This window comes from Arvicanthis niloticus, chromosome 10 (genome assembly GCF_011762505.2).
Source record: "Arvicanthis niloticus isolate mArvNil1 chromosome 10, mArvNil1.pat.X, whole genome shotgun sequence".
In the NCBI taxonomy this organism is placed as follows: Eukaryota; Metazoa; Chordata; class Mammalia; order Rodentia; family Muridae; genus Arvicanthis; species Arvicanthis niloticus.
In genome coordinates, this window is record NC_047667.1 from 45526190 (window position 1) to 45550427 (window position 24238).

Sequence of the window (24238 nt, forward strand, 5' to 3'; positions counted from 1 at the left end):
AGCAGGCATCATCCTACTCCCTGCAGTCCCCCTAGGTGATGCCACAGATCCTTCTCACCGTGGGTTCACAATGGCTATTGGCCACAATAATGGTATGAGAATAATCAGGAAATGCAACTCTCTGAATTCTTCTACAGGGTTATATGGGGAAACAAGTGTGGATCCTCTAAACTGTATTCAATATCTTCTCCCCAAGGGTTGTCAGTGTGTTTGGATTCATATAGATCACACACCCTGCACTTGCTCGGTTGGCAGAGGTCACTGGGGGGGGGGGGGGACACAGATAAACAGAAAAGAAAAATAAAAAACCAGTGGAATTGGCCTTTCTTTTCAACTCTTATTTTTAAGTCCTTCGGTGAATAGTCTCCAACTTATGGCTACAACAACACTGTAAAAGAAAAGCAATCACTACTCTGCTAGAGATAGAGGCCATGGAAGAGGTGTGATATAAAGAAGTAAATAAACAGCAAAGGATTGTGGGTTTTAAATTAGCTGTGGAGGGAATGAATAAAGTCAGGTGCCCACATTAGAAAGGATCAGGAAAGGTCCAGCTGAGTCATTGCATGTGCTGAGAGCTATGTCGGATGAGCTAGGTAGGGGGGAAAGGCGTCCATGGGAGACCCAGTGGCCAGTAGGAATTCTTGAGGTGGGACAGGATAATGTGAACAATGGGACAGTAGTCTGGCTTGGGAAGATGGAATGGCTGAGGACTGACAGACAGAGCCATGTAGTCCCATCCAGAACATTAGGTAAAAGGTCATTAATCCGAGGTCCAGGTCTCCTCTGCTCTGGGTAAAATGGCTTAAGAGAAGTCAGAGTGGCACAAGAGCATCTGTAAGTGGCTCACAGCGGTACCCTGGCAGTAGACAAAGACAGCTCTACAGGGGAGGACCCAAGGCCCACAGGTAAAGCCTCCAGCTTGTGGGTCACACAGAGAGTAGAGCTGAAACAGGGGCCAAGTCTGGATTACCTGTCATCCCAGTCTCAAAGAACTATACATTTGTTTCTACTTGTCTCCAAACATGCCTATTGCCTAGGCCTGTCTCCTTGTTTCTGAATGTGCCTTGAATGTCACTTCCTTCCAGGAGGAGATCAGATCAGTCATGATCACTTGCTTGACAGTTGTATTGTTACTAGGCAGTATTAAGATGACAGCAGAAGAGAAGAGAATCATTACTCTGCTCAGTTCTCTCCTTGTCATCACACTTTTACATTCCGCAAATATCCGTACTTAGTGTGGATGGTGCCCAGACCTGCATGAAATGCTGGCCTTTAGGGTGCACTGATAAATCAAAAGTAGGCACTGCCTTCACGTTGTTTACAAGATATTGAGGCAGTAACTAATAAACAAGAAGTTACAGTGATGTGTGAAGGCTACTAATGGTGTGAAAACAGAAAACTAAAAGAGCAGGATAAGGTCTGGCCTGGGTCAGGTTTGAGAAAGACAAGCATCCTCTGAACTGTGTAATGGAGATAAAGGAACGTCCATATTGCTCACCCCAGGAAGGGCATCTAAACTGGTCATGGGTCTAGGCTGGCATGTGAAATTAGGAAGTGAAGATGCCTGCTCTATATGGAGTACCCAGAGTCTGAAGTGGGGTGCAGGGGCCAGGTTTAATAGCCAGGCAGCAATATCTTTTTTATCTGCTGTTTGTCTTTTGGTCACTTTAACATTACTGAAATATTTCAGCAGGAAAACTTGCAATCTGATTGTGCTTTAGAAAGGTACAACTAATAACATCCTGGGGATGACTGGAGGGTGAGGAACCATAGAGGAAGTTGAGCATCTAACAACATTTTGGAGTAAGGGTGGTAGGAACTGATGAGGGCCAGGATAGGTAAAGAGAACACCTATGGCCAGTGGCCTGTGGGTGTGACAGGAGTTGAGAAAATTCTGCCAGGTTATGAGCCTCTCTGGGTATGGAGGGCAAAGTTGTGGGAAACTGTAGCAGAACATAACGTAGGGAATTACCCAAGAAGACATAAATGAAACCACCATAGGCCCTGTATAACTTCCCAAATCAACATTTAGTAAGACTGCAAAGGCATTAAACTGATAGACATGATTTTCTGGATACCAGAATTGTGTTCTGTGACAGCTTGTTTCTGGATGCAGAAGAGACTAGTAACAATGAAGACAGTGGCCTAGTTAGCTTTGCCAACTGACCTAGTGTAGAGTCATCCAAGAAGAAAGCCTGGACCAAGGAATTGCCTAGATCAGATTGGCCTATTGGTATGTCTTTATTATTAACTTAACCAGAAGAGACCAAACCACTGTGAGTATACCATCCTTAAGCAGATTGTCCAGGGTTCTATAAGAAAACTAGGTAAACATTAGCATGCTAGTGAGCCAGAGAGAGAGAGAGAGAGAGAGAGAGAGAGAGACAGAGAGAGAGAGACAGAGAGAGAGAGACAGAGAGAGACAGAGAGAGACAGAGACAGACTGAGACTGAAACAGAGACACAGACAGAGACAGAGACACAGACAGAGACAAAGACAGGGAGACAGACAGAGAGACACAGAGAAAGGCAGATAGAAAGAGACAGTGAGACAGGAAGACAGATACAGAAAGACAGAGACGCAGAGAGACAGAGGAAGACAGACAGAGAGATAGAGACCAGCAAAGACAGAGACAAAGAGAGCTAGCAAGCAATTTTGCTCTGTTATTTCTTCTTCCAGGTTCATGATTCCAGGTTCCTGCCTTGATTTCCCTCAGTGATTGATTGTGACCTTGAATTTCAAGCCAAATAAACCCTTTATCACCAAGTTGCTTTTGATTAGTATTTTATTGTAGCAACATAGAAGGAACTAGAATAAAAAACAACCTCACCCTCTGGGTTTAGAGGGGAGGCATCTTTCCTACTTTCCTGAGCTTCAGTTACATCTTCCTGAGGTAGATGGAAGAAACAAGTAGCTAATAAGATTAGCTACCAGTTCTGTGGTGATAATCCCAAGTAGAAGTACCTTGAACCTAGCCCATGTCACTGTTCTAACATACTGTTGAACCCCTAACCAGACTCATCTGGTTTAAGACATGGGAAAGGATCAGCAGGATTTTTTTTTTTTTTTTTTTTTTTTTTTTTTGAAAACTCTGGTTTCCAGTATCAGATTGCTGTGTGTTTTGTAGTGAAAATTGTAGTGTGCCCCCCTCTAGCCATTTGGGTAGAGATGAATCGGGGATGTGCATGAAAGATTGAGAATGAGTAAGAGGAAATTCAGGTTAGTAAAGCCTACGAAGTCTTTCCTGCAGCAGTTAGCAGTCATGTTTGATTCTTGCTATTCCGAGCATATGTTTCCTTGTTATCTTTTAATTGGTTTTTATTCTAAATTTAACACTAAATGGTTCTTGATGGTAGCAACTGTGAGAACTAGCCTTGTGGATGTCAATTCCAGGAAAGTATAAGATATCAGGACTTCATCTAAGCCTCCCTTCTCCTCCCCACATCACACCAGGCTGCATTAGAAAGCAGGAGATTGCTCATTGTGCCCTTTTCTGCCTGTGTTGTCATGTTTATAGATGTCTGGTTCTAGGGAACAAAGGGAGAGGAGTAATCTAAAATCTGAATGATACCACCGGAAGCCATGTAGAACCAGAGACGAATGCCAATAGATTGGAAGCTGGTATCAGCAGGCTCACAGTACATGAAATCCAGCACGGACTTCTTACAGTGGTGAGAAAAACTCAGAAAACAACAACAAAACAGGTTGTCAGGTGATCTAGAGTCAGCCGACATGCATAATGTGGAAGGAAGTGTTAAGCTGTGGTGGGGAGGTTGTAGTTAGATCCTTGCTGGCTACATAATCTTCAAACAAAGGAACAAACAAACCCCTGATCCTTAGAGTTTTCATCTACAGAATGGAATAATAAAAATACTGTGTAGTGGAAAGGTCACAAGGCCAGGACCTTGGTAGGTTCTGAATAATGAGGTTCTTAGGGCTTTTCTGAAGTAGGGTTCATAGTACATGCGTTCAGCAAGGTATTCTTAAAGAGTTGAGTTCAATTGAGTTCAATGTTCAAATTATTTTTTCCCAACACCACATATATATATATGAATTTTAAAGACTTTTAAAAGATTTATGAGATTTGAAGGTTTATAAGCTTAACTTTGACACAAGCTCTCTTACCCTCTAAAAGCATGAAAACTTCTGTGGTTGCCTTTTATTTATTGTTCAGGTATTCTAGACAAAAGAACTTTCTGAGGTTCTATAAACAAAAGTTCTAAAAACTACATCAAACAACTCTGGTTTTGGTTATTTAGCTAAGAAAGAGAGATCTATCACTCCTCAGGTATGTCTTGGAATCCTCTCGTTTTCCCAAAGTAGCCCTTTGGTTTGTCTTTCATTTGTTGCACACAGCAACTATGCAAGCCTGACCCCCAGAACTATAAGCCTGAGTGGCTGCCCTTGTCTTCTGGCTGGTCTCTCATTCTCTCAGACCTTCACGGGCTTAAGTCATGATGCTGGGTCATTTACCTTCATCAGCGCCCTAGCCAGGCTCGCTTAGCTTCTAGCAAGTGTTTTTCTCCAAACTGCAGCTTCAAGCCCTCTGTGCTGCTCTGGTTCTTCAGGAGCCTGTCTCATGGCTTATCACGTACCTTTAATGTTTGTTCTTTTCTAGGTAACATGCTTGTGTCACCAAGTTAAACTAATAACTTTATAGAAGCCCTCTTGGTGAGTTCTTATCTTACTCCCCTCTTTGAGGAATATACTGTGCCATGGTAACCTAGGGAGCCTCCACTCATTCTACAAAACATGGCCCTCTATTTATTTCCAAGAGCCTCTCCAGTCCCACACTCATTCTCTTCTTCCTTACACCTTCAGTTGCAATCATATAATTCAGGACTGGTTATATACTCTGGGGTCAGACCTAGGCATAACTTCAACTATTTCAGAATTTACCTTGAAGGTTCAAGTAGTGAATTGACAGTGCTATATGTTGTGAGGAGAATAAGAAATCCCTGTACCCCTCTTTACTCTGAAGGGGATGCCTTTCTCTCTGATACTTATATGGACTTGGCAGGACTCCATATTTACCTTTGATAAGGTTATAAGGCCCACAACCAAATTCCTCTTCTTTGTCTCATAAATGATTGGCTGGATTGCTTGTATCATCAACCAATAGGAATGGAATGCTTGTTAACCAACATTTGATTTAGCATCTTCTCTTCATCTTCTGAGCTCTGGCCTACCCTCAGCATGGGCCAGTGCATAGCTAGCACAGAGAGGAAGCTGACTTCAGGTCTTCTACCCTATTATAATATTCCCACCCACCATATTATCTCTAGCTGTGTTTACTTCTCTCTATAAAAGTAAAAGGCCTTTGCATGTAATGTGAACAACTTGCAGGCTCCATCAGCGTGTTCTCACTGTGGAAATGGCTCTTCTCTCTCTATGACAATAGTACACCTGCCACTTCTACCTTGGCAATAATCCTTTTGAATAAATCTCTGATTTTTTGTCCAAAATTGTGTTTTTATTTGATTGAATACACTCTAGGGACATAGATAATATTTAATAGGAAGAAGCTGGAATTATTTTGTTATCGTGTTTTTCTTACTCTTCTATCCTACATGGACTATAAATTCTCTGAAGAAAGATGATTTACTGTTTGTACTCCCCACTGGGCCTAGCCCAGTGCTGGACACAGGGCTGATCTGTAATAGATCTGTCCTAACTGATGAGTCTGTCTGTGTCATCAAAGAGCTGACAGCTCAGGGTGAGCCTACATTTGTGAGAATCCCACAGACAGTTGGATAGTTTAGCTCCGTTCAGAGAAAGGAAATGATCCAAGAAGGCTGGAGACCACCACTGGGGTAATCATACCAAATGGGGAAGAGAACCTGACAATCTCCACCTTTCCTCTGTCTCCTCTAGTACAGGGAATTGATTTTAAACAACAGAACACAAAGAAGCCAAGCAAGAGGGAATTGGGCCTCAAAATGGAGAGAAAAATAAAGAGAGAACTTAGTGACTTGGACAATTCCATCTCCAAGCCTATTCACTACCTCCTGTGGTTAGATAACCTTCCACATATGGCTCTGGCCCACCACAGGAGATGGGAGATTTTGTAATAGATACTGAAAGAGTACTTTCTTCCCTTCAAATATGGGAATAATATTCTGGAAATAAAATTTATTGAGTGTTATATTCGTCCCTGTCATGACATGTTAAAGAGAGAACTTGATGAACATAGGATTCCAAAATGACTCCAGGGGGCGAGAATCGCCACAGCAAACCTTGTATTTTTAGTTAGAAGAACTCTTGGATTTCAAAACGCCTCTGGAAAGTACAAACAAACATTTTTTGCACCACCCCCATGTGTGCCTTGACCTTTATGAGGAGGCAATGTGGCCCAGTAGTTTTGGCAAGGCCTTTGAAATCCACATGACCTAAGGTTTCTATCTGGAAGTCTGATGAATGATAATAATGATTCCTACCTCAAAATCAAAAGAATCAAGTGAAGTTGGGTATAATAAAGTCTTTTTTTGTAGTAAAATGTCTGCAGAGGAGAAGTTGATCGTCAACTGTGACCCATAGGCACTTCTGGCCTGCTGCTAGCTTTTAAATGGCCTGCAAGCTCAGAATGGTAACTGCATATTTTGAAAGCTGTAAAATACAAATAAAACAGGGAACAAAGCTGGCAACATGTGAAAACTATGTAAAACCTGTACAAGCTATGAGGCTCTAGGATCTGTAAGCAAGGGTTTAGGGAACAAATGGGTTCTTTTGCTAAATGTCTGTAATTGGTTTTCTAGTTCATGGATACTGTGGAGGTGTAACTTCAAAGATCAAGTTGCCCACAAAGCCTAAAGTATGTTCGGTCTTGTTCTTTAGAGAAAGAATCTGTCACCTCCTGCCATCAATGGCAATACCTTTGTCCTAAAGGATGCTTGTATTCCTTGAGACCTGTCACAGGAGAAACTCCTCAAGGGTCCTCTCTCACTCCAAGCACTCTGATGGAATCTACCCTTTACATGATCCATTTTTTTAAATGCCATTTATATTTTCTGTGTCTTTATTCACTCATCTGGGAGACAATAGATCCTTTGAATGTGAGGATTACATATAATTCATTGTGGAATATTCAGAAAAGCCATAGAGCACCTTGTAAATAGACATTCAATAACTTCGTATTTGCTGTATTGAATTGAGTCTAGTTTGGGTCTTGTAACTTCTACCTGATGTTAAAAAACTTCTTGATAGAAAGAAAGTCCTAGGAGGCTAACGAAAGAAGCTCAAGAAAGACCTAAAATGATGTGTGCATGGGAAAAATGAATGTGGTTTTGACCTGGAGATTTAAATACAAGCCCAGCAACATTTAAGTCCTTCCTGTCTGATGAGCCTCTGGAACTTTGCAGTATTATAAACTTCCCGATAAGGCCTTTTAATAGGATCCTGTTCTTGCATATCTCTTAATACCATTTAATTGGCACTGGGGTATTTAGCCGGGGGTGCAGTGTACACAGAAAAACAGGCATTGCATTTTGTAGGCTTATTTTTTTCACACTACAGTATTGTAAAGACAATATCTGAATTGGCTGGCAGAGGCTTGTTACTAAAGGAATGAAAATTAAATACAAGGTTCTATGGCTGAAAGCTTTGGAAATATATAGAATTTATGACTTAATATATTGGAATGTGTTTCTCTGTAGGTTTCTGATTCCAGTTGTAGACAGGGTAAAGATACCCCTTGGGTTTTACTAATACATTGAAGGACAGGCATTTTTCATTTTTCTGTGAAAACAAGATAATCTAGAAATCTGAACACTCCTTTAGTGCTGACAGCTAAGCATTATGAATAGTTATTTAAGGTACAGAATGGAAGTTCTTAATGGCTCCCGTTTATATACCATCTGACCTGTATGTAAGCATCAGCCAACCATGGCTACATTTCAGGGAGAATCCTTTGTAATGGAAAAGAATGGGTTTGAGGCTCAGAGCTTAATCCCACTCTACTTGTATAGCATTTTTATGTGAGATGAAGCTCAGCATGGCCAGTAGCCTCTTTTCTCTCCACTTCTCCACTTTAATATTGATTAATAGACAGTTTCTAGAAACGTTCATTCTCAGTTTTAGGGTTCCCTGGGGGAACAAAAGACTCCTGTCACTCTGAACAAGCATGCCCACAATAAGGATGCCCATAAGGACATAACTAGTCAAGTCAGCAATGCCTTTGTTGTAGTTATCCCTTCCTCTTCTTCCTCCTCTTCCTTCTCTTCCTCTTCTTCCCCTCCTCCTCTTCCTTTTCCTCTTTCTCCCTCCTCTTGCTATTGTGGTGTATAGGGTATGAACATATGTGTGTACAGTTACACTTACCTGTGTACATGTTTGCTGAGGCCAGATGAGGATATCATGGCCATCTTTATTCGAGGCAGAGTATTTTCACTGAACCTGACCTAACTTGTGGCCATCTAGGTCCATAGATTCTTTGGACTCTGTCTCCTACAGTGCTTGGGTTAGAGGTAACCATATGTGGCCATGCTCTGGTTTTTATATGTACTGGAATCTGAAATCAGGCCCTCATGCTTGTTCAGCAAATACTCTTATCCAGTGATCCTCATGGGGTTTTGTTTTTGATGTTACATATTCAAATTTACTGGAAAGCTTATCATCACAACATTCCACACCATTTGTTTCTTCCTTTGTGTCCCAACCTATGTGGCTATAGGGGCTTCATGTCTCTGGTAGAAAGCCAGGAACAGCTGGGCCCATAATCTAGCTCTAATCCCTCCTGTCATTTTAGGTACACAGCTGGGTACTGTCAGGATCTTATAGTAAGCCAAAGACTCTCCAGCAACAGTTTGAAGGCAGGTTGTAGAACCCTTACCCAATTCTAGTTTCATCCTGTAGCTCTGACCTTGTGTCCTCCCAATGTGGGGACTTTTCACCCCATTATTTTATAAATGCTGACATCATAGACGTCTTTCTGATCCTATCTGGTGATTAAACTCAGAAGTTCCAGATAATCTAGCCTGCCCAGCGATTCTGGGAGCTTCTGCTTCAGGAAAGAGCTATGTGTCTGTCTGTCTGTCTGTCTGTCTGTCTGTCCGTTTGACTGTATACATCTGCTGCCTTGGTTATTGCTGTTCTATGGTCAATCTTCATCCAAGGGAACTATTTGTTTAAGGAAAAGCATTAGTTCTTGTGTAATTTCCATAACAAAACACTAGAGAGTGTCTACTTATAAAGAAAAGATGGTTATTCGATTTAAATTCTTGGTAGCTTCTAGTCGGGTCTAGTGAAAGTCTCAAAGTACATGGCATCATAATGCTTAAGAGTGCCAGCAAAAAGTGGAGATCACAAGACTAGACAAGAAGCCAAAAAGGCTGGGGAGTGTCCAACTTGTTCTTTTATAACAGGCCCCACCCCAGTGAAAACCATCTCGAGGGTCTCATAGGCATTACCTAAATCACATTCAAGGATAGTTTCCCCTAGTGATTCAAGGATCTATTCCTTAAAGGCAACAATAATCTTTTAATGCTTCCATGTGAAAGACTGTGCATCTGAAACTTTGGAGAACACACTTTAATCATATTCAAACCAGAGCCCAGGTAAGCAGAGAGTTGAATGGACAAATAGCAAGACCAACACGTAACCGATAACTCCCTTATTGGTTATAGCTACCAACTTTGGCATGTTATATTAGTAACAATAACAGCCCTTATTTCTTTTGGCAGAAGGCTATGGGAAACACACAGATATATTATTTAGTATTTACACTAGTTTCACATCTACTATTGTTATAAGAATTCTATGAACTAACACAAAACTCACCGTACCATCTTGTTGGATCTAATGATAAAATGTTCTTTCCAACATTTGAGTGAGAAATTAATACTGCAATCTGTTGGTATGTGCTTACACTGGAGCCATGTTGGCAAGAGAATATGTGTCTTTGTCTGCCCCTCCTTATGTTGTCTGTGTTCATCTCATTGGATGGCTATGTATAGGGGTGCTGCCTATTCTCATTTCTCCATCAGAACCTTTCTCTCTTATTTCTCTCTCTCTCTCTTTCTCTCTTCTCCATCTCTCAGACAAGACACCACTGTGTAGCTCAGACTGTCATCAAACTCCTTACGTTGCCCAGGTTGGACTTGAACCTGAGAGCTTCCTCCCTCAGCCTCTGAATGCTTGGATTGCAGGCATATACTCTACAGCTGGCATCAGAGTACTTTCTTTAGGAGAAGATGAACTTAAGTATTTTAGATTTCTTCTTTGGTCAAGAATCTAGAATGCTTCTGACTTAATTGATTGCTAATTAGGACAGAAGATAGAGCATTTTTGTCTTGTAAAATCCAGGACACAAATTAACTATGGTATATGATACAGTCTGTTTCTTCTGACAGGAACCTATGAACATCCAGGACAACTTCCTGGGGGGAAACTTTGGTTACTTCTGGAACAATTCAGGCCAAGGTCATCAAAGCTAAAATCAGTGGCTCTGAAACTGACCTATTTTACATTCTGGAGCTCTGCATAAATACTTAAAAAAAAATCTTCATAAACAGTGGAATTATTTATTTTCATCGAACAATAACTTGCTGAAATCCTTAAATACCTATCCCACAATTTAACCTTTTTTGTTAGAAATTTGTTAGAATTCATTTGTTAGAATTTTATAAACTATTCTGGCAATATTTAATAAATTATTACTCTTGTCCAGAATGGTAAATCTCAACATGTTACTTGAAGCCTGCTTCAGTCAGTACCCAAGGGTGCCTAATGAAATGCAAATATATCCAACTCCACTAATTTGCAAATAAGGAACTTAAATTTAGCTTTAAAAGGGGCATAGAACTCATTCTGAAATGCCTACAGTGTGCTGATAACCCCAAGAAGTGGTTCATCAGCTTCTACATGAATAATACCTCTGGTTTAGAGTTTGCAAACTCCAAGGCTGTCTAGCCTACTTTGTGCAAGCTGAAAGTATTATTACAAAAGTCATTCGGAATTTGGTGTCTTCCTTAAGCCTACCTCCCCCGGTAGAATAGGTCTCAATGCTTTTCTGTGTGTATACCAAAGTATCTCCTGTTATTCTAACACAAGCCCTAACATCATGGTCATGTTCCTCTCTATTCTTTGTGTCCAGGAACATTGTCAAAAGAGCTTTATTTCCTTAACCATCTGGCATTTCTCCCCATGAACACTGAGAACCATTTCTGGCACTAAGCAGGTACTCAGTGCAATCTGAAGCACAATAAACTTATCTCCCTCGGCCTTTGGTCTGAACTCTCTGCTCTCTGAAAATACACAGAAAATATGTGGTCTCTTTTCTAGATGATAACCCACTAGATATCGAGACATCTAGGAGATAACCCACCAGAGAACTGCTGGGCATCACTGAATCCGTGCTAAGCCCATCTCCTTCAGATGTTGTTCATGTGACCACATCTCCTAGTATCTTGCAATTCTAACTGCCTCCCCAGAATGAAAGTGATGCTACACTTGGTCCAACAAAAGCTGAGCCAACTTCCAATGTAGGTTTTTCATGACAGCATGGCTCTCCCTCCATCATCTTCATCAGCACATTCTCTTAAATATGCTCTCATATTCATCTGCTGCCTTAGCATTCACACAGTCCTAACCATTAGCCTTATTGTCTCATACCGTTGGGCTGCTTCCGCCATTGACACATGGCTCTGAAGCCAGTTTGAGGCTCTTGAGTCTCTCTACTGGTTTGGCTTAGAGCCCTTAGTAAAACTGCATCTCATAATGAGAACTTCATTGAGGTTGAGAGAGGCAGCCACAGAGACCAGAGGACCTGAGAACAGAGGGCACAGGTCACCAAGAGGTGAAAGTAGCCTGGTCCACTCAGCACTTTTTAGAATTCAAGAGATGAGGACCAAGAGGTGAGAGGACTGTTCAGAATCCCAAATCACCAGCGAGAGTCACAACGTATTTGAGCTTATGGCTCCAGCAGGCAGAAAAGCAGCATAAATTTCAGCGAAGCAGAGCTAAGTGGAGACGAACTTTAAGTTCTGTCATATATAGTTAATTTGCAGAATAAATTGGTCAGGGCAGCAAAAGGATTTAACATCCAAATTCATTTGAAAAACAGAAGCTAGATGAGTATCCAGAGGAAAATGGAGACCATTACAACATTCCCTTGCTGGCTGGAGTAGTATTATTATTGAATAATATTTTTATTAAAAATTTCTAGACCATTTGGTAGTTAAGGATATTTATAACCAGCCTGTACAGCATCTTACTGAAGCTTTGAATATCATACCATACTCCAGGGACTCCCCACCTGCACGTAACTCATGTAAGCTGTCCTCACTCAACCATGTACGCCATATGCAGCCCCGTCCTTTGAATGTGGAGCCAGGGCGATCCATGCTACTGTATCAGGGTTGCCCTATTTCAGAACTCTCCAAAGCTTCCCTGCCCTGTGCTCCTGGCCAGGTTCAAAGGAAGACAGACAGGCAGATGCACACAGGGGAGGAATCAAGGATGGAACAAGAGGCAGGCATCCTCCAAAATGCAGAGAGCATCATGAAGAGGCAAGTGACTGAGCTGGAGAGCCAGAGGGGCACACACAGGTCTCCTGCCTGAGAATAATGCTGTGGTGTGGGTGGAGGAAAGCACCATTAATTCCATTCCATAGTTGGGTGGATCCTCAACATTAGCTGAGGTGGAAGCTAAAGCTGGAAGCTCCCTTTCATCTACAGGTTTCTGATTTTTTCTGCTTCTCGGGGTCATGTTATTTTCTTCCTCTGAGAGTATTCTTGGATCTTTCTTGAGGAGGACCCCAAAAGAAGAAAAACACTTGCCCTGGAAATATTACTGAGGTATATCTTTGTTTTCTCAGTTCAGTCTCACAAGAGAAATGGAGATGAAAAGTCTACATCTTCATCTCCAGACACAGGCATGGCGTCTCTCTCCTGGTAATCTGCTGAACATGCCTATCCATTCATGTCTTCCTGCTAATGGAGACTATAAAATAGCAAATCCTGCGGGTGCTCCTCATTTTCACCTCTCTCCTAGTCCTGTCTCTTCCCTCCCCCCCACCCATCAACCTCCCCCCTTCCCCCCCCCCCCATGCCACTCTGTGGGGAAGCAGCAGGGATAATCTAGACCAGCTTTGCATATCCTGAAGGCTGTAACTCTGAATTTCTGTGTCAGGTTTATTTTGACATTGACAAGAAGCTGCACGCAGCTGCTGCTGGGCACCAGGATGCTGAAGGAGTCAGAAACGTGTTTTGTTTTGTTTTGTTTCCAATGCTCGTGTGCCCTGGGAGGAAGCCAAGGGGCGGCCAGTGCCCAGATGGCCAGTAAAGGAAACCTCCCTAGCTCTACATCACAGGACTCACATTGTTAAAAGTGGAACAAAACAGTGATGGTTTGACTAGAATCCAGGCCTATCTGCTACCTCACATGCTAATTGATTTGAAAATAGTGTTTGCAAAAGGAATTGCGTTAAGATGGAGTGATCATGGACTCAAGATAGATCATACATCAAATGGCTAGCATATAAGAGAAAGAAGCAGATTTGTTCACAGACTCACAGAGTAGGAAGCTGTGTGACAACTGAGGCTAATATTGGAGCGACAGCTTTTGAAGTCAGGGAATGCAAACAAGTGCCCTGATCTGCCAGAAGTTTGGAAGAAGCAGTGAGGGCCATTCCCCCAGGCTTCAGAGGGAGCATGGCTTGAACCGCACCGCAGTTTGCACTTTTATCCTTCAGAACAGGAGGGGATGCATTTTTATCACTTAAACCACTTGATGATAATTTGTAAATGCAGCCTTGGCAAACTGAGAGTCACGACGACGGGGCGAGAGCAAACCTTGCTGATCGGCTCTGACTTTCCTGAAAGGCATTTAGAAATTAAAGAAATGAGGTTATGGGAGACAACTGAAAAGTAGCCTCATATAACCTTTTAAAGTCTCCATACCTAAGATCTCACAGCACACACAAGGAAGGCTTATAATCCAGCCGAGGCCAAGATTGTTCTCTCGGAACACCAGTGCTGGACTCTTTAGACATGCGCTGGGTATGTACCTTCTATGGAAGGAAGTGAGACAGGATCCACAAAACCAAGTGCCGTTTGACCATATTTCCTGTGTGTGTCTGTGCAAGATTCCAGTCAAATTATTTGTACGAGGGATTATGGGGGTAGAATGGGAGGGGAATGAAAGAAAGGAGAGGAGGAAAGCATCTCTGTTTATAAGTCTCATTGACTCTTGTTTTAGCCCAGCCTTCAGCATTCCCAACCCCATGGGGGCATTTAGCAAACCATTCTGGATAATCTGGCTAAGGTTTAAATTCTCTGGTGTTGCCCATGTGGTGAATCTTAAAGTGTAGACTATCCTTTGGGGGTTTCAGATAGAGGACAAACATAATTTCTGTTGCTTCTTTCTATTCCTGTGCATTCATTGACTTGAGTACATTTGAGTGTGGAGCACTGGGCATGAGCCATGACAGTGCAATATAGCACAGGACAGCTTCTTGCACACTGGGGACAAACAGTGAGGCGAAATCGAGGAGTTTGTTTTTGCGGCAAAATCTTTAGGGCTTCCCAGCAATTCTTGGATTTGATCTTTACCCCCCCCCCCCCCCCGAGATGTATGGGCTGTGCAAAGATGATTTCCAGAAACTCTACAGAAAAAGGTTGCTTATCTGGCTAAGTTGGCATCACTTTTATTTCTTTACACACAAAAAATGGTGATTTTAAAAAGAAGGGTGCAGATGGAGATCACAGATTAATTTTAAAGGTTCTTTTGGTGTTTGTCTTATAGTTCATTGGTAAATTTTGATACCATAAAATTTCATTGACTGAACTTTGACCCCAATGTCATTGCTATTGACTAAAGGAGGCATTATGTGATGCTTGGTGAATTAGACCATTTATTATTGAATTCACTCTTTCTGTGCCAAAGCTGACTAACAGCTTTTGGCAAAAACTAAGTACTGTACCTACACCAAATCTAAATTTAACATGAACCTAATTAGCTAGGGACCTCGAGCTGACACTTATTTGTTGGAAAACAAGCCCATGAAAAGGGGATTAGCTTAAGAAATTATAGCATTGTGTTATCTATCAATTTTTAAAAAGCCATTGGGGCATTGATGCCATTTTATTTCTCTCTCTCCTAACTTCCAAATCTGCATAGTCATAATTGATGAACAAAACCATCACCTGGAGGCACTTGGGGGAAAGGTTTAATTCTGTTTGGTAGGCAATGCTTCATGAAGCAGGCAGAAAATTGGAACACTGTGTTTTTAGAAAGAAAAATGTCAACAAGGACTGCAGAAAAAGTAAGCATTTTTTTTCTGGGTGTCAATTAAACAAAAGTCTGCTTCTCCAGAAGACATTGTTCCTTGAATACCCCAGCTGCTGGTACTTTAGGGAGCAGTCAGTGGTCATCTGATGATAACCACTTCACCATAGCCTTGGAGTTTGCTCTCCAGGGACTGGCTGCAGGGTCTGATGATAGCAAAGAAGCACTATTTCTAGAAATTTCCTAATGAACTAACAAAGGACTGAGTCTGAAATGTACCATGATATTAATGTTAGATCAAAAGGAAGGGTACACCCTGAAGAACGAAAGGGTCTTTTTTTAGGATTTATTTGTAGGAAAGGATAACAATATAAACACTTGTTGCATTTGTTGTTGATGTTCCGTTTTGCTTTTCTGAATACATCAGTCAGATGGGAACCAACGATTTCCAATATTTAAGTAAGTTGCTTGCTTGGAGCAACTACTGGATATTGATGGGTGAGAGCCAAGAACCTGGAGTGGTCCCTGTGTGCAGGCTGAGCCTGGGAGATTGGGAAAACTGTAGAAGGTACAGTTTTCCAGGTGTCTCCCTTCCTTATGTCAACCCTTAGAGCTCAGTTAGCTCTAGGTGCTAGTGAAGAAACACATGTGAGGCCTAACTTTCCGTCTGCCTCTGTTCCCCAAATCTACCCAGAACTCCCTTCCCCTTCCCTCCCCCATTGGTACATTCCGTTCTGTACAGTCCTAGGGTACATTCTGCTGGACCCTGGGCCATCAGTCCTGACCCATTTACTACTTGAAAGCATTATTTGAGAAAACTTCAGGTTTTCTCACCACATTTTCTAGCTGCTGTCCTTCAGCACAGCGCTGACTCCTCTGCGTATCCCCATTCTTAAACCTAAATCCTCACATCTCCAGTAAATAAATTACTCAACATCCACATGGGTATTTACCTAAGTATTTGTAACTCAGTTGAAAACACTCAGGTGCCACATTACTTCAGACAAATCTAGAACATTCCAAATGAACCTGGGGTAGCAGTGATCCAAGTTAGTTACAGTTCAGCTGTCCAGTCGGCATTTGAAGAAGACAGGATGTAATCACTTTATATACAATTCATTGGAAAAGGTTTCATTATTCAATAAACACCCTTGTCATTCAATAAATATTTGTTTTGGGTACTGTGAGGTATTGTACTGGAAAGCAAGGCAGTGTCCTTCACAGTACTCAGCATATCGTGACGTTGGTTGCAGGCAGAACAGAGTAAGTGAACAAGCAGGTCAGAGTACATAAACTGACAATACACTCACTGTGTCCTGAGGACTGTTCTAGATTGACTTTGTAATTTGCAGTTTTGGTTGTTTTGTTTCAGTGTTTTGAGACAGACTCTTGTACTCATCCCTTACCTAGGATGGTTCTAAACTTCTGATCTTTCTGCCTCTGCCCACCAAGTCCTGGGATTTCAGGCATGTATCACCATGTTCACATGTGTTGTAGGTTGTACTGGTGAAGAATCAATCAGTCTAGACATCTCTACTTTTCATACAAGGAGGTCTAGACTTTAAAAGGTCATGAAAGCTGTCCTAAGTCATCCAGCTGACAAGAGATAAAGGAAAGAACCAACAACTGAGGCCATCCTTGGAGTAGGTTTAAAACTGTTAATTCCCTTTCACGATATTGAACAAGGAGGAAAGGATATGGGTTGGGGAAAGAATGTAATTTAATATAGAATGAATGTTGGGGTGACGGAGAGGGAAGGAAGGACAGACAGACAGACAGACAGACACACACACATATACACACACGGGGGGTGGGAGGAGTGAAGAATAGGGAATTTGAGTTGAGCTGTTTCAGCAACTGGGGCATCATCTGTCCCTTCTGTTGAGCTGAGATGTGCAAGAGGAGGAAGATGCTGCCAAGAGAGTGTGGAGGAGATGGTGGCCACAAATAGGAGGACTTTGGGTATGACATCATGTAACCTGTATAAGTGGATGCCTTAACAGGCACCTAAGACCTTTCTACTTAAGGAACAGAACTGGGCTGGAGTCACGGAATCAGCTGGTACCACAGTAATGCCTTGCATCTTTCACTTGATTCTTAGAGGACCTTGTTGTAAGGAACGGGAGAACTGTTTGGCAAATGCTTTGCCTCTATTTCTTAAGCTTGATGTTTTGTAATCATTCACGCCTATGCTTGGAGCTTAATTATCCCAGGATACATAAAGAATGAAAATATAGACAGAGAGGATGATGCCCCTGAATTGAGATGGGTCAATATGTGCATGTCTAAGGCCGTGGGCACATACACAGTGAGAGTCTGAGCATTAAGGATGCCAATATTCTCATCCCATGATATTCTATTGGGGAAACTCATCCATTGTGTGCTCTAGATTCAGATAGATATACACACAGATAAAGACAATAGATAACCTAGGGAAATGAAAACCAAAACTGAGAATGGCAGCGTTCCTGACTTCAGGATACGATCAGACATCTGGAATAGGAAATGCTCAGTGGATGTCCTTTGTAGTTAAGATTCGAGTCTCAGAGAATATGTGCTCATGGCATGACTAGGGGTTCAGTTCAAGTCCCAACTGACTTAAAATTCTCTCCAAAGATATCAACTACTCTAAGAGATGGACCGAAGCCTATTTTATGGTTTTAACATTCCAGTTAAGGTTCCTCTACTTGGAAGACCTGAGATGAGGGCTGTGCACATCAGATAACTTGGAATCATGGCTCACACAGTAGATTGGGGTAAAGGTTGGGGTGGGTACCGGCACACTGGCTGTGGGTGAACAGTCTTCCGGTACATTTTGCTGAGCTGTACTTCATTGGCCCATGCCAACCTTCTTTGCGTTCATCCAAAGCTATCCCCCAAAGCTGCGATCTGATTAGTTTGCATTTGATTTCTTTGCTGCCTAATGAACTGCCTGTGTAGTTCTAGCTGTGATGTCATTAGCATCTCATTGCCTTAGGCACCAACTCAGGAGAGAGATTTTTAAGCAGTCCTCAGAATCCTACAGGAATTGTACCAATTTACTTCACAACAAGTAATTCACCTTTGTGACCTGTGAGTTCACACAGGCAGAGCAGAGCCTGCATGAGAATAACTTGGTCACTTTCATCATTGTAATGGGCCCCTGAATTGAGGTGGGTCAATATGTACGTGCCTAAGGCCATGGGCATATACACAGTGAGATTCTGAGTGTTAAGGATGCCAATATTCTCATCCCATGATATTCAACTGGGGAAACTCATCCACTGTGTGCTGGAGGATACAGATTTAGCCTAAAGCAAATGGCACTTATTTATAGAAAACTGTGTTTGCAAAATGCTTTGCAGTTTTAGGGTTGTTAACTACATTCCAGGTTGAATATTCCTCTACTTGAAAGAAAACTAAGTCTTACAGCCAGACATGAAGACCTCCCTGAGAACAAAAGTGTGGATTCTGCAAAACCATTGGTGAGAAGCCACGAGTGTATTGGTTTTGTTGTTGTTTGGTTTGGTTTGGTTTTTTGTTTGTTTGTTTTTTGTTTTTTTTTTTGTTTTGTTTTTTTGTCAGATCACACACTTGCCAGTCATCCTCTTCCAAGACCTTGAATGTAGATTGCTTCTTTTTTTTTTCTTCAAAGACTGTGTGTCTACTGAAGTAGATATTTATTCTCCTAAGAAACATCAGTGTTTCAGATTCCAGGAGCGTCTCTACCTAGGTGCCAGAGGATGGAGAAAAGTTTCAAGGACTGCAATAGGAATAGCCAATAGAAAGAGGGGGACCACTGAGTCATAGGAGATCAAATGGCTTTCCCTCTTCCAACCTTCCCACCAAGAGAGCGCAGGCTCTCCTGAAGAGTTTTGGATCTGAGCTATTCATTCCCTTGCAGCGAATGGTGGCATTCTCTTTGGGTAAGAGAGATTTATGTGGGCTTTCATCAACGGACTCCATCATTTTAAGGAGTATTTCCCAATTGTATCTTTAACTGCACATAGAAAATGCATTTCCTCTTTGAAAAATCTCTCTCGTGCACATGTCTGTTCTTGGCTGGAGACTGAATAGATGGCTTTGGGGAGCTCACTGTTCATTGCTCTGTATAAATCCAGCCTCTTTCTAGACAGTTCCATCTCATGTGAGCATGGTGTTAGCAGGGTATACTGGCCTTGGCCTCCAGCAGCGATCTGATATGTGGACCTGATTTGGAGGTGGGGGGATGTAGAATAAGGTCCTGAAGAAAAAAGCAAAGCTTTTTGGAAACACCTATCATCTCTGCCTACATGCTTTCCTCAGCCATCCTTCTATATTCTCTAATCTTGCCAAGAATGCAGGGTGAACGGGTATTGACAGGGATTAACTACATCTTGAATTTAATTGGCATTGCCAGAAGACAGCAACAAGGGGAGCAGCCCCTCTTGTTCACAGCGATTACAAGCTTTAATGATGGCCAGCTGGAGGGCAGGGAAGTTAATGCCTTACAGGGCACTCACATTACAGCGCCCCCTGGTGGTATATTTCAATACAATTCATCTAGATAGTGACCTAGGAAAAATTGCTTAAAGGTGAGAGAAAAGACAGATATTGGCCTATTACTTCTTATTTGAAGTAACTTTTTTTACTCAAAATTAAGGATATTGGGGAAGGATTCTTTAATTTTTTTTGTGAGCTTTCTTTCAATTATTCTGTCATTGTCTCCTGGCTTTCATACTTTTCTCGTGAAGAGGTACAGAATTTGTAATTGTTTTGCTTTTTAATTTTTATTGTAGGTTAGGAAAAAATTCATAAAAATGTTGAGCTACCTACACCATCCTTAGGATTCTGAAAATTTATTTTCTCTGATGTGGGCTCACAGCACCGAACATAGTAATTTTCGATCAAATACCACCATCTAGTGGTCATATTGTAGATTTGCAAGTGCTCAGAATGGCGTCTAACAAAGGAGGGCTGTGGCTCCATACAGAAATGCCTCTGATGATAATGTGATTATAGCCAAAGAGGAAAAGGCTCAAAACCTCATAAAGACTTTTCACAGATACCAGATACTGCCCAAAGACCTTACTCCACCACCACCTACTTTGACCAGTCACTCAGCAGTCTGAAGAAGACAAGAAGTCGGATCAAAAAATGGGGTGCAGAGAGTCTTGGCTAGTCTGTGAGCTTTTCAAATAGTGCTAGCAATCCATTCTCAGCCTAAGATAAAGTGAAGAACTATGACTGAGATGTAGAAGCCTAAATATTCATAAGGCTGAACCTGTGGGTGAAGTGATTTGAGGTTAGTTAGTCTGGGCTCTATTTGATGTCATCATCTTTGACTTACAGTGTGTATGTGTGTGTGTGTACGCACGCCATTGTCTAGTTTTTCTACAATCCAGGAGGAACTGGAGCTCAACCCTGGATCTATGATTAAGTAAAATATAAATGTTAAATAGACTGACTCCCAGTCACTGAATGTGTCCTGTGCCTTCATACACAAGCAAAGTCCCATGTCAAGAGTAGCTGGGTAAGCGTGTATCATCCACATAATGCTATTTATTTGAGAATCAAGAACAGTGGAAACCTCACCACATTCCCACGTGGGCCCATGTTACATAGCAAATAAGAGAGGCCCTAGATTGGCTTTTCTAAGTCAGTGAGTCATGTCTCCCAATCACTTCCTGGAACCACTTTGAGAGGCCTTTCAACCAGTGTGTCCCATCAAGTATGACATTCTTAATGCACCCACTGGAGACCAGAACATTCTGTGTACCCACCATCTCCAAAGGCACCGCAGTCTCTCCAAAATCATTTCCTGCTCAGGACACCAACTGTCAACCAGCTTAAGAAATCTGGAGGGTTCTGTCCACAGAGTCCTTTACAGATAATGAGTTAAATGGATAAACAGGAGAACTGAAGGAAGAAAGAGCAAATGGTGCTTTCTTGTGTGGGGAACAAACTATGATTCTCTAGTAGTCTCTTCTCGTGTTTGTCACCAAAAATAGATCAAGAGCTTGTGGAGCTAACTTCTAAGTGGCAAACAACAGTGAAAAAAAAATCTTTTTTGAAAAAGCCAAACTTTCCTCTGCATTCTCAATACGTGAGTTAATTATACAGCCAAGAAATGCTGGGTTGGCTCTGTGACTTAAACACTTCGGAGTCAGACAGCATTGGGTTCGAATACCAAGTTTCACAATCTGCTACCTTTGTGACCTTGACGATATTGTTCTTTCTTGATATGTAGAAATGAGTATAATGGCAGACTCTTGGCAATGATGATATAATGGTAGAAGGAGATCTTGAGCCAACCCCAATGTCATGGGAAGGCACCCTAAGCCTCAGTTGTAATTATGGCCAAGATTGTGATGCTGGGTGCTTCCTGCATGTTAGAGACCATATGTGTGTCTTCAAACCATTTTGTTATTCATCCATTTAATAACGCTAGAGATGGGAGCTATGAAGAAGCCAAGGCACAGAGCGGTCACTGTTGTTATCATCTGCTTTCTGGGAAACACACGTACTGCAGACACATCCCTCCACGTGGATCTGTGGAGCCAATGATTCTCAGAAAAGAAGCAACCTATTCTCATACTTGAAAGGCCATTTCCAACTCTGTATGTCACTGGAAAGATGCCCCTAATTTAGCAGAATGACAGAGTTTATTCCCTCAGTGGCACTTTCCAACTTCTCAAGGTTAGACCTCAGAACTCAGGAGCCACCAAGTCATGGCAGTCCTTGCTATCTTGCCCCCCTCTCACTGTTTCTTTTTCTTATGTCTGGCAGGCAACTCCCCATCTGATGAGTCGGAGGAGCGAGAAAGGGATCCCAAGGTGCTGACATTCCCAGAATACATCGCTAGCCTGTCAGACTCTGGCACCAAGCGTATGGCAGCTGGAGTCCGAATGGAGTGCCAGAGCAAGGGACGGTGTCCCTCATCCTGTCCTTTGTGTCATGTGACATCTAGCCCTGAAACCCCTCCTGAGCCAGTTCTGCTGGAAGTGACCAGAGCATCCCCTATCTATGAACTAGTGACCAATAACCAGACTCAGAGGGTAAGAGGGCTGAGATACTTGGTTCTGGAAGGGATCAAAAACCGAGAATTTTCTCCACACAGCAACTCAGCTACAGAATCTTTTTGTTCAGCTAAGAGTGGCACCTAGTTTGTTTAGATTCGGATGTTTACATATTAAGTCAAATCAATGCATTCTATAATATACACAATAATACAATTCAGGAGTCATTATTGAAGTCTGAGTAAAAAGGGTTGGAAGAAAACAGGAAAGCACATGTAATCACCAAAGCCATTGTAATACCTTTTTTAAAGGAGGCATGATGCAAAGACACTCATCTCTGTCTCTCCGTTGGAGCTGGTGAACCAGCCTAACTGATCTCTGAACGTAGAATGAGCTGCACCTGGACTAGAAGGGCCATGTCAAACACAGGTCCCAGAGGCAGGCCCTAGCAGCCTCAGCCTGGAGGGTCTGGTACCCTGCTCATCACAGGCTTAAAGGACAAAACACCAAATCCATGCTGATCTTCCCATGTTCTATTCTGCTGGAAGGTCATGACATTTCCCAACCATTCATTCTTTCTTTACCTCTCTTAGGAGAAAATGTGTGAGCCCGTAAGATGCAGGTATGGGGTTGGGAGGAGCAGAGATAGCGACTTCTTTCTTCAGTGTACAGGCTAGAGTAAGCCAGCACACACAAAGACACCAGCCATGCCAAATTTGAAATAGGGAATCTCCCAAGTGTTGTGAGGTTTCTAAGACTATCTGCAAGGCAAATGCTGAACCGCTTACCTGATGGAGCTGAAGGCCCATCCAGGTGGGGTGATAATTGCTTTCTTTTTTTCTCTTTGAAGAGACACCTGGTGTGTCACAGTTGGTTTCATAGGTGTTGCTCAGACTCACAGGAGGGATTTTGCATGTGTGTTTCTCTCACCTACCCACCTCTTCCATAGATAATTCAATGAGTGTTTGAAAATACAAGTTTTTTTCCCCTACAGGAACAGAAAGACAAATGGCTCCTGTTGGCCTACACATTCGTTCTGAATCTGAGATGATTATGGGGAGAGAATTGGGAGAGAGGGACTGGAAAAAAGGAAGGGCTTGGTTCATTGGACACCCAAAGGTGTGGTGGTATTTACACAGGGCTACCCTTGCCCACCTAACACCATCCTCCCTCAAGTTGCTGTATCTGATAACGGAGAACTTTCTGGTTCACCAGTCTGGATACTAGGCTCAGCAGGGTCATCCTTTGAATTAGAGTGCACAAAGCTACAGAACAGAGATAAGGTCAGTGAGAGACAGAGAACTTGGGGGCTATCAGTCACAAGCAGGATACCTAAGGAAGTTCAACCCCAGCAGCCCCACTCTGGATTCCCTGCTTGCTAAACACCCTTCCATTTTCCCTGTATCTTTCCAGAGAGGGGCAGGAAGACATTGCCCATCTGGTCCCATGTTAAATACTTTAGCTTCTAAATATATACAAGCTAGTCTAAGATGAACTTTGCTCACTACCAAGGGACTCTTCTCTTTTCTTTACATGACACATTCTGCCTTTGTCATCCCTTCTGCAACTCTGCTTTTTCTTCTATTTTTTGCTTTCTGTCAAAGAATTTAGACAAAGGGTAGAGAAGCTGGGGAAGGGTTGGACAGGTGCTCAGCATGACACTGGTAATTCTATGTGAGTTTTCATCTTCCCCTTCAATATGGGGCTTCATTTTCTAACTATCCTCTTTGATCTACTGTCCTTGTGTTAGACTGAATAATTTCTGATGTCATATGGCAAGTAAATTTGTGATTGTGATAAACAAATTGGTTAGACCATTTAAACAACTCAACAAACTTTAGGTCATTACCTTCTATCTCAAATAGATACCACCGGTGTCTCCATCTCATTAAAGTGAACCAGTGTCCTTGTCATTCCTAGTATCTTTTCCATCATCAAGAGCAACATGTATATCCTGTATCCTCTTTTCTGAGACCCCCCCCCCATCTCAATCTAACTCTTTGCTGTAATATCAAACATTTTATTGCAGCAATCTTCTT

At 42.1% G+C, this 24238-nt stretch overlaps 1 protein-coding gene across 2 annotated transcripts in view; it reads left to right on the forward strand.

Moving 5' to 3' along the window:
• Astn1 (astrotactin 1) overlaps positions 1-24238 on the forward strand; it is a 305388-nt gene that overhangs the window by 251173 nt on the left and 29977 nt on the right. For both annotated transcript variants that reach the window (XM_034513161.2, XM_076941440.1), the window contains exon 17: positions 21970-22238. In XM_034513161.2, the coding sequence (XP_034369052.1) occupies positions 21970-22238 (269 nt within the window). The remainder of the gene's footprint in view (positions 1-21969; positions 22239-24238) is intronic.